This window comes from Marmota marmota, unplaced genomic scaffold (assembly GCF_001458135.2).
Source record: "Marmota marmota marmota unplaced genomic scaffold, marMar, whole genome shotgun sequence".
Lineage (NCBI taxonomy): Eukaryota > Metazoa > Chordata > Mammalia > Rodentia > Sciuridae > Marmota > Marmota marmota.
The window spans coordinates 12,633,736-12,644,174 of record NW_026000082.1 but is presented as its reverse complement, the minus strand read 5'-3'; the positions used below and the strand labels follow the sequence as shown (position 1 = coordinate 12,644,174).

At 45.1% G+C, this 10,439-nt stretch overlaps 1 protein-coding gene and 1 long non-coding RNA gene across 4 annotated transcripts in view; both read right to left on the bottom strand.

Moving 5' to 3' along the window:
* Positions 1-4,769, bottom strand: part of Czib (CXXC motif containing zinc binding protein) — a 9,565-nt gene extending 4,796 nt beyond the window's left edge. The window contains exons 1-6 of one of the 3 annotated variants that reach the window (XM_015484977.2): positions 4,644-4,769; positions 4,344-4,427; positions 2,879-2,935; positions 2,355-2,436; positions 2,126-2,157; positions 540-617 (exon numbers count right to left, since the gene is read on the bottom strand). In XM_015484977.2, coding sequence (XP_015340463.1) covers positions 540-617; positions 2,126-2,157; positions 2,355-2,436; positions 2,879-2,935; positions 4,344-4,427; positions 4,644-4,649 — 339 coding nt within the window. In that variant the 5' untranslated portion in view covers positions 4,650-4,769. The other 2 variants (XM_048815358.1, XM_015484978.2) reach the window with 2 other exon arrangements.
* A 2,637-nt stretch (positions 4,770-7,406) lies between these two features.
* Positions 7,407-7,996, bottom strand: LOC125620381. Its single transcript, XR_007352007.1, has 2 exons — positions 7,868-7,996; positions 7,407-7,595 (listed from the first exon to the last, which is right to left on the bottom strand). It is a non-coding gene; the product is annotated as an uncharacterized LOC125620381 (long non-coding RNA).
* Positions 7,997-10,439: the final 2,443 nt, after the last annotated feature.

Sequence of the window (10,439 nt, the reverse complement as noted above, 5' to 3'; positions counted from 1 at the left end):
AAAAAAAAAAAAAAAAAAAAAAAAAAAAAAGCCCTGGACCAGAAGGCAAGAGAAGTGGGGTGAAACTCTTCTACTACCCCGATTTGCTGAGCAGCCCAGGGCATGTCACCCCTCTTTCTGGATGTTAGTTTTCTTATTTATGAATGGGAATGACAATATTATTTCTTCTGCCTTATGTCACAGATTTGTTGTGAGGTAAAAATGCTGTATAAATAAACAGTGATGAACACTGGCTCTGGAGTCAGATGGACCTGGGTTCAAATAACAGCTCCAGTGCTTACTAACTGTGTGACCCTGGGCAAGCTGCAAAATCTCTTAGGATCTTTCCTACTCTGAAAAATAGGATAAATCATTTCATAGGGTTACTGTGATGACTATATTAAATAACATGTAAAAGTGATGGGCCTGGTGCCCAGCATATAGAAGACTTAATAAGTGACAATTAGAGTCTTAGTACAGACTTTCTAGTCCACAGCCTCTGTAGGAAGCTAAGTTCTGCTGTCACTTCTTACATCCCCTTCCCAAAGATACACACGTACCTGGGGCTGGAAATCAACTGGTTCAAGGCCCCGGCACTCAAACTCTACTATCGTCTTGAACTTCTCATTGTCTTCAGCCTAGAAAGAAGTGTGTTGAGGAGGTAGCTCATCTTGGCCCTAAAGATGACCCCATGGCCCCTGCCCTTCCTGCCATGTGGGCCCTTACTGCCCTATGAGCCTAGAATGGGACCTGGAACAACTCATTTCCTTCTTAAAGAACCCTGCCTTGAGCACTGCTCCCCATGGAAACTTCTGTGGACATGGAGGCAGCAAAGAATATGGAGTCTGTGGTTAGCCTGTCTGGATGTGAGGCTGAGCTCTGCATCTCTTCCCCTCTGGGCATAATATTCATAAACTATCAAATGGAGCTGAGGAAACCTTTACAGGTAATGAGAATTTTAAATATGTATAAAGTGCCTAGCATAGGACCTAACACTATGCTCAAAAAGTGGTAGATATGGGCTGGGGTTGTGGCTCAGTGGCAGAGTGCCTGCCTGGCATGTGTGAGGCACTGGGTCAATTCTCAGTACTACATAAAAATAAATAAATTAAATAAAGGCCTGTTGACAATTAAAAACAAGTATTTAAAAAAAAGTGGTAGATAAAATTATCAATATTACAAATATGAACAAGAACATTAAGCTTCCAAGTCTCCAGATCATGCAAATGGTCCCAGTACTCTTAGCCATAACCTTTTGCTAACCATCCATAACACTGCAAGGGCAGATGTCTGCCTTAAAATCTTTGAAATGGGATGGGCATACCTGTTTAAGGATGGGAAGCCAGGAAATTCATGCCTATTTGACCCAGAGGGCTCAGAGCTAAGTGCCATGCCACATATTCACTCTCATCCTGTCATTTACTGTAAAACCATTTCTGCACTCCAACCATATGTGTAGCATTGGTGAGGCAATTCTCCATTGAGCCTTGTTTTGTTGTTTGCTGGTCTGTATCTTCTGCACATTATGATTTACTTGGGAGTAAGTCCTCATTTAATTGCTCTCTTTATGTTTGGGACAATGTGAAAATTGGTCATAATTCAAATATTTTAAATAAATACCAAATAAGAAAAGGATGAATACAAATAACTACCTTTTAAAAACAGACCCAAGGCGTACCCCAACTCTCTTACTTTTGGGCTAACTTGTTATGTAGTAAGGCATAACCATCTGGTAATAATATTGGCACTCTCCAGCATGGGTTGCACCAAAGGACTGCCCCACTCATAGTTTCAGAGAAGGCTTGCTAGTCCTCTAAGATGCAGACAAGGCATATACTCTCAACCATGGAAACTGAGCAGCTAGCTTGGGTTAGAAGACCCTGGAGCTCCAACAGCACAGCACTTTTACAAAGGCACTGCAATGGCCTGTTTTGACTCTTTCCCCTAGCAAACACCCAATATATGGTGAATGAATGAGGGACTGAGTGAATGAGCACCTGAGTGAAATTACAGAAAGAAAAAAGTACACGAGTAAAAGCCCTACAGAAGGTTGTTTTGCTATAGCAATAAGTCTATAACCCAGCCCCTCCTAGCCCCCAGTTTAGATTTAAACCCACCACATCTCCCACTATAGCAGCAAACTTACATTGTAAGATTGGATGGTGCTACTCAAAATATCTGAAACATAAAAAAAAAAAAAAAAAAAAAAAGACAAAGTTGACTTGAATCCATACTGTGGCCCCCCTAGATGCCCAAATGTGGCCCTGGGAAAGAGACAGATGCAGAGGCTTTAGCATCTGAGGACTGAGTTGTCCACAGTTACATGAGCCTGTTTTCAGTCAGCTATCAGGAAGCTGTGGGCCAATCTGACCTACCTATTGAGTTTTCCCGTGCACACAGCTTGCACTTCTGGACCATGGAGACACTGTGACGGCCTCCCTTCAGTTCCACACTATCCTGGGGAGAAGCAGAACCTCTAGTCACATATCAATTAAATGCAAGGGTCCTGGGGATATCCTGTCCCACCACTTATTATCCAGTTGAAGAGAACAAGACCAAGAAAGGCAAATGACTCCTGGGGACTGGGGAATATAGCTCTCAGTGGTACAGCATATGTTTAGTATGTGCAAATCTTGGGGTTCAGGCCTCAGCACCAATTAAAAAAAAAAAAGAATCTTGGGAAGGCTTGACACTGAGGAAAGGGTTCTCCCTTGATTGTGAATTCTGTTTCACATCCCAAAGATGATTATTGTTTCCAGTACTGATTACACTGATGCCTACCCTCCAAACCACAAACAGCAGTGTCCAAAGGATTAGAGAAATGAGGGCCAGTTTCTCTGAATCCCTGCTCAGATGTATGTGTATGTTGGGGGAGGTGGGTAGTGGTGGGGAACGTTACCATCAGCCGGAGGTACTGCCATTTCTCTGAAATCTCTCCACAGTTGCCACATTTCATCTTGGAAGAAGAAAAGCATATTAGTAAAGCAACTGGCTAAGTTGGGCAGACACTGAGGTAAGGACAGTGTGAGTAGGCAGGCTCATAACCTACCTTCTTGGTGGAACTCTCACTTCAGTCCTTAAAACCAGCCCAATCAAGGACATAACCAGACTTATCTCTAGGCAAAGAACAAGTTGTTTCTCATGTTGGTGTACCCATTCTCACCTAGGAAGTGCCCAGGATTGCTGGAGATTCAAGGCTCCTTTCAGTCCAGAAACGGCCTTAACAGGCCCCAGCAACTCTGTGGTTAGGTGTTCCCATGTGTTCCCAGAGGCCCTGTCAGTGCCTGGTTTCAGTGTTTATTCATCATTGTGCTGTTACTCTTTATGTCTCCCTCTGTGCTTCTTGAAGCCAAAGAATACTGATTCTCCAAATAAAAGCCTAGAACTCAGGCTTCAGAATATTTGGAAATAAAAGTGGTCAAAAGTGGTTTCCGGAAGGACAGGGCTTTAGGCAGTTTTGGAAGGATGCCAGGATTCAGATTAAGAGAACAGGGCAGGGGTTCTGAAGTCTGCGACAAGGAAGGGCCTCAAACTCTTCAGATAAGAAGAGGACCTCTGCGTACCATGCCACTGGGGGTACCAGGTTTACCAGTAAGGGTGGTTCATGCACAAATTTTAACTATTTCACAATAAATAAGGCCAGATCAACAAATAAAACATAAGGCAAAATTATCATTTTTTTAAGCACTCTACTGACTAAGCTATATTCTCAGCCTTTTTTTTAAAAATATTTTTTTATTTACATTTTAGTTTTTGGCAGACACAACATCTTTGTATGTGGTGCTGAGGATCCAACGCGGGCCGCACCCATGCCAGGGGAGCGCGCTACCGCTTGAGCCACATCCCCAGCCCCAAAATTATCATCTTAATAAATAATCAACAGATTCATTCACTAGCATTTCCTTTAGTGTCTGTTTAGAGACAACATATTTAACAAAGGAAAAATTTATAGCCGAGTGCAGTGGGGCAGGCCTGTAATCCCAGCAGCTTGGGAGGCGGAGACAGGAGATCGCTACCAACTCAGTGAAACCCTGTCTTTAATAAAATACAAAATTGGGCTGGGGATGTGGTTCAGTGCCCCTGAGTTTAACCCCTGGTCCCCCTCCAAAAAAAAACTATAAAAAAGAGTTGTAAGACCGTCGAAAAATGACCAAACCAAAAATTCTGGCCTGAAAAACGCGAACATTTACTATGTCTAGTTAAATAATTCTCAAGCTGCTGGAGAGAACGCTCCAGTTCCAAATCAAGATCAGGCGGGGACGACTCCTGGCGATGTCCGGCCCGCGGCACTTGGGTACCCCTCTAAACCCACCGCCTCCCGAAGCTCCTCCCTTCTCACGTCTCAGGGCCCGCCCTCCACGCACCTTCAGGTACCACCGGAAGTCCTCGCCCACGGGACGGAGGTTCGTGACGTTCTCCAGCGTCGCTTTGAGCTGCAGCGCGATTTTCTAAGGGGAGGGAGGACCAGACCGACAGTGTCGGCCGCGCTTGCGCAATCCGCGCCGGCCCTCCCGGCTCGCGCATTACCTCCTGTCCGCTTAGCGCGAGCCTATTCCCTTCATTCCCGTCTGGCGCGAGATATTGCTTTCCAAGGCCTCGCCACCGCCCCGCCACCACTCCCACCCCGGTACCCCGGCACCCAGCGGCGGGGAGCCTTCCCTCACCCCCATGGTGGCCCGGCTCAGCGCGGCGCCGGCTGCGACGGCTACTTTCTGGCAGGTCGTAAAAGAGGAGGAGGCACTTGCGCACTCTCAGTGCGGGCAGTTAGGTGGCGCGTGGTGGGCAGCAGGGCAGGCGGGGCACTTATTCTGCTGTCACCTTACCTGCCCCTCGGGGCTTTTCCTGTTAGGGGAACTGGAGACGGTGGAGGTCATTGAGTGTGAGATATCTGTTGCTCAGACGCGCTGAAAGGTGCCCCCAGGAATGGGTCATGCCGCAGATATTTATTGAAATCCAATTTTGTACCAGCACTAAGTGGACAGTTACCGCCCCTCACTTCTCTCCTGCCTCTTCATTATTTTCTCTTCCCTGGGCTTCTCAGATCACTTTGGCTCCTCCTGCTCAGGGGTGAGAAGTCCGGACCATCTTGGGGACAAAGGGCATGTCTTAACTGGGGTCTTAACTCATAACCTAACAGTCATTTAAAAGATGATATGTGCTTTTTCTACTTTTCCACCTCAATTCAAAGTTTGCCATATACTAAAAGCTTGATATGTGCCGTACTCTCAATTTTATGGTTTTCAAAGTGTAGGTGCATTATTAAAGCCAGTAAGTCTCCAATGGTAAACAGTCTAAAGGATAAAAACTATTGAGACTTCAAAATGGCAAAGTCCCATGGTCTTTAACTTGTTTGCATGATTTGTGTTTTAACATTTCCCATCTATGTGTTCTTTTAACAAGTATAATAACTCATCTTTATCACAGGGTAAAGATGTTTACACAGGATGTAACATGATAGGACAAATGTAATGTTAAAACTCACCTCCCTAAAGTGCCCTCACAGGAAAAGAAAAATAACTTCGAAATGCACCTAAAGCCATTTAACATTCCTAAACTCGTCCACACCTGCAAGTAGTCCTTTCACAAGAATAAAACTAGACCTCTGCTGTGTCTGGGAGCCAGGCCCACACTCTCCTGGTTTTGTCTCCCTTTTGAATTCCCAATTAAAGGCCTTGCTCTTCTGACTTGATTTCTTCTAATGAAATTGAGTCAAAAGTTCCCATTCGCTGGCATCAGGGGCAGCCTCACAGATTTGGAAATTATGCCTTCTCCAAACTGCCCCTTTATTTGTCCATGAGACTTGGTCTGTAGGCTCCTCTCTGGGTTTTCTTGTATTCATGCCCCTTCTTTCTCTCTGAGATCCCTAAGACTGGATACCCACTTTCTGCTGGCATTTCTGTGGGCCCCCACCTGTCATATCCTATGGTATCCTCACTGGTTGGTACCATACAGGAGCTGTGGGCGTCTACATCAGAAGATTCAGCCCATTTGAAACTTTTTAACTTTGGAGGTCCTCAGTGTCATTTAAAAATTGGAATGACTTTTCCAGATGTCTACTATACCACCAGATTACCTTATAGCCCCCAAGTTCCCTTTACAGAAGGAGGTATTTTGGAGTTAGGGACCCTCATTTGGTGGATCCCAGGGATGTAGTTAACTTGTTCTATAGTCTTTGAAGGAGGCAAAGTGTGGTGGAAATGAAACAGTGAATTTGCTGCCTTCCCACCCCATTAAGAACCATCACCACATGCCGAGACTGGCCCTCCATCCTGACGGGCCAAGAAAGCTGAGTAGAGACTACCTCCCTCCTCAGGCCTGCCTTTTGTCTCACTTAGCTGCATTTCCTGCCTCACTTAGCTCATCTTCCTTGAAAGGCTCTGCTTAAAAAAAAAAAAGATGGGGATGTGACTCAGTGGTAGATTGCTTGCCTAGCATGTGCAAGGCCTGGGTTTGATCCCCAGTACCTCAAAAATAAATAAAAATAAATAAGCCAGGCATGGTGGTGCACACCTGTAATTCTAGCGACTAAGGAGGCTGAGACAAAAAGACCCAAGTTCAGGGGCAGCCTCAGCAATTTAGCAAGACTCAGTCTGGGGTGGGGATGGGAGGACTGGGACTGAGTATGTTGCTTGGTGGAAAATAAATAAAGCTCTGCTCAGCTTGGAGATTTTGAAGGTGGAAGTGATACTGGTCTTGGATATCGGGATTGGGTCCTCATTCTCCGTTGTTGAAGATTTAAACACTAGAGAAACACCGAAGCAAGCATTGAAAGCAAATTTTATTTGAGAGCAGCCAGAGACAGTTGGTAGGCTCCTCTGGAGAGGAATCAGGGACTCAGAGCTGGTGCCTGTGGGAAGGGGCGTGTCTTGCCTCTTTAGAGATCTCAGGTTTCTTTTCCTCTCACCCCCCTTGCCTACCTGTCTTGACTATAGGACCAAAAGGCAGGAAAAGAGCTGCCCAGGGGTACTCCTTAGCAACTCCCTGTGTTGGGAAGAGTGATTCCCCAGACCTGTCCATAACCTTGGGGCAGGGCGTGCTCTGGAGGTGTTAGTGTTTTATTTCTTTTTCTTTGAATTAGCCCCCATGTTCTGATCATTCATTATCTATACTATCTGTCCTTTGCCAGTAACTTTTGAAACAATGTTTCTTCTATCTTTCAAAGCTGTTTTGGAATAAACCCTATTTTCCTACCAATTTGACTCCTAACATTAGAATTGCATGTGTTGTAACCTAGCCTCTCCATCCCAGGATAGATGATGCCACCTAGTTAAAAAAAAAAAAAAAAAAAAAGCACTGTCCTGAATTAGGTTCCTTGGGACTGTTAGGGGCAGAGAGATGAGGATGGTGGTGAAATCGGTTTTATTGGTGATCAGGACCAAGTTCATGTTCCACAGAGTTGAAGAATGAACACCACGAGTAGACGGATAGACAAGGCAAAGAAGCATAGAAAGATTTATTTATTTAAGAAAGTGATAGAGGACAGATTTCTCCCAAGAGGAGGAAGGTTCCTTCCAGCTGAAATGCCCATGTCGGGTTGGGGAGGTGACTTGCCTTTTTTATATAGCAAGAACTTCTTTCATTATTCATTGTATTTCCTCTTTCCTGTATATACACACCTAAGAGCACAAACACAAGTTGTTATTGTTTTTTTAATAACTTAAGCAACTCTTTGTTCCTTCCTTGAAAAACATTCATCACCCTTTCAACCCTCATTATTTTTACCCATATTGACTGCTTGACTTCATGACAGTTATTAGCTAATTTTCTCATTACCAGACCCTTGTCACTCTTACCTATAGTGGGAAAATGAGAATACAAGAATAATTCTATAAAATGGGCCCACTGTGCTGACTACCCCACATGCTTTCTTTGCCCCAAAGCAATTTACCTGCAGCCCTGCCTGGCCTAAGTGGACAGGATGTGTTGCATTCCTTAAGAGGAACCAGTTACTTTGAAGGGAGAGACATTTGTGACCCTTTTCACAGACCAGATTCTGGAAGATAAGGATAATTCCTCCAAACCACAAAACCTGTAAAAATGATTAAGAATCTGGTTACAGTTGCTCAGCATGGGCCAAGGGAATCCAGCATTGTCATGGCACTAGGTACTTGAAAGTCTGATGTCACCCTGCTGTCAATTCAAAGGTCAAGAGGTAAACCTGGGTGGAGCTCTCTGGAAAATTCCCTGAGACCCTAAATAAAACTGGAATGCAAAGGAGGCATATTGTCTCCTTCTTTCTGAGAGGACCAACTCTCTCCTTTGAGTGTCTCCTTTCCCTTCAATAAATTCATCCTTGTTATTCTGAGAGACATGTCTGAAATCTTTCTGACTTGATCAGCAAAATAAAGGCTTGAAAAGGGGGTATTTGCGCTGCCTCAGTTTCCTAGAAGACCCCAGCTCTGTAACAGGCCCCTCTCCCAATCTAGACATTTCAGGGGTATGAATTTAGTTAGGATAATCACTTCCCATGAGTCAGATGAGGCTTATCAAGGCCTACTTCCTGCCAGCAGTTTTACCTAAAAAAGCCATGCAGTTTAGCAGGGGAGAAAAAAGTTCTAAGCACATTTACCTACCTGAACAAAAATTCCCACACTATCTGTACCACCTGGTCTCAGTTCTTAATGGCTGCTGGTTTTTAATTTTACAATGGATTTTAAATTGGGAAATTTTTCTGAGGCCAGGCATTTTATCCCTTACAATGTGTTAAACATGGGGATCCAAGATGGTGGGCAGAGGGAGACAGCATTCTGTGTCACTCCGTGACCTGGGACTCAAAATGAGAATACTGCTTCTCTGTGAGCCATATGCCTGCTCCCGTGCAGGAATCATGGTCACTGTGCCTGACCAGGGCTCCAGGCCTCGGTATCAGAGCAGGTCTCCCAACTACTGGCCCACGCAGGACTACCGGGTTCGCGAGCAGGACCACTGGCAACAGCACCAGTGCAGAACTTCCGGCCACCCACCTGAGCAGAAATCCCAGACGCAGCTCCCACGCAGGACATCCAGCAGCTTCCCACACATAGGAACTCTGGCCACCACTCCCATGTGGACCCCCATCTACCAATGTGGGGCTCCTCGGGTCGCCTCCATCTTGGGACTCTGCAGCAGCAGATAGTCCCCTACACGCAGTAGCCTGTCTGCACCCGAGAACTTCACACAGGCTCTGAAGTCAGTTGACAGCCACACACTGCACGCCACAGAGCTCGTCTCTGAACTCATCATCCAACGCCATCACCCAGTTCCCCCACCAGACCCGACAGCCCATCGCTGAAAGCAGGTGCCTCCATCTTGGGTCACCTTCATCACCATCTTTAGTGGAGCAACTCCCAGTTTGGAACTCCTGCTGGCCAGGTATCCAGTTTCTAACTCCCCCCCTCTCCCCAGCAGCTGCTAACCTGGCACAGTGAGTGACCAACACAAAACAGCTCTCAGTGGGGCAGGTGCACAGTGCACCCAAAGCACCACACTTGAGAGCCCTGGAGAGGAGAGAGAAATGTCCCTCATTTAGGAAGTAGTAAGGGAGAGGGTGAGTGTAGTGTGATGGTTTAGAGACTAACACAGATACCAGGAACTGGGAGGTCTTCGGGCAAGATGAAAAAATAAGATCATGGTGTGGTTTCCCTTCGGGGATTGGCAGGTCCCATACCCTACTTCCAGGTGCACTCCAACCAGTACCAACCCTCCTACCCTGATTACCTTCACCATCCTGAGGGCCTAGATACAAGCTAACAACAGATGACCCCACCTATTGGATGAGAAGGGAAGCAGGAAAGATACTGATCTCCAACCAAAACAATCCCTGTTTCTTCCTTCAAGATTTTTTTTTCCTTCTCCCTCTCTATTCTCCCACCCTCACATCCCCAACATATGTGAAACCAAGTACAGGATTTTGAGGACTGGCACATCTGAATAGTGTATTACAGTTGTGTTGTATATTCTTTTTTTTTTCTTTTTCCACAAATATTTACTTTTTAAAATAGTATTTTTATTTTTCTTAATACATCTGTTTGTTTTATGTACTCTATTGTCTTCCCACTTGTCTACCCCAAATTACTTCCTCTCACTTCTCCTGCTACTAATCTTCCTCTTTAGATTTCTCTTTCACACTTCCTAAGACATAACAACTCTGTATCCTCACCTCCTACCTCTTCAGCATATCTTCCTACTCCTCACCCCCGGTTTTTGTCCACCATCAGAAACTATAAACTCTTATACAAACCTGCTGAGTATACTGTAGATAATAATTGAATTCACCATTTCTGAATATTGTGACCAAACTGTAAATGTCTTAATAGCAAATATTTGTTTGTAGGGTGTATATATTGTTTATACTGGGATCTGTTAATATTGTCCTACACCTCAAAGGAGAGGTATTGGAACCCTATAGGGGCACTATAAGCCTATAGGGTAAAAATGGTAACTCCTCAGATCCGCAATGCTAGAAGGGAAGACACACAAGC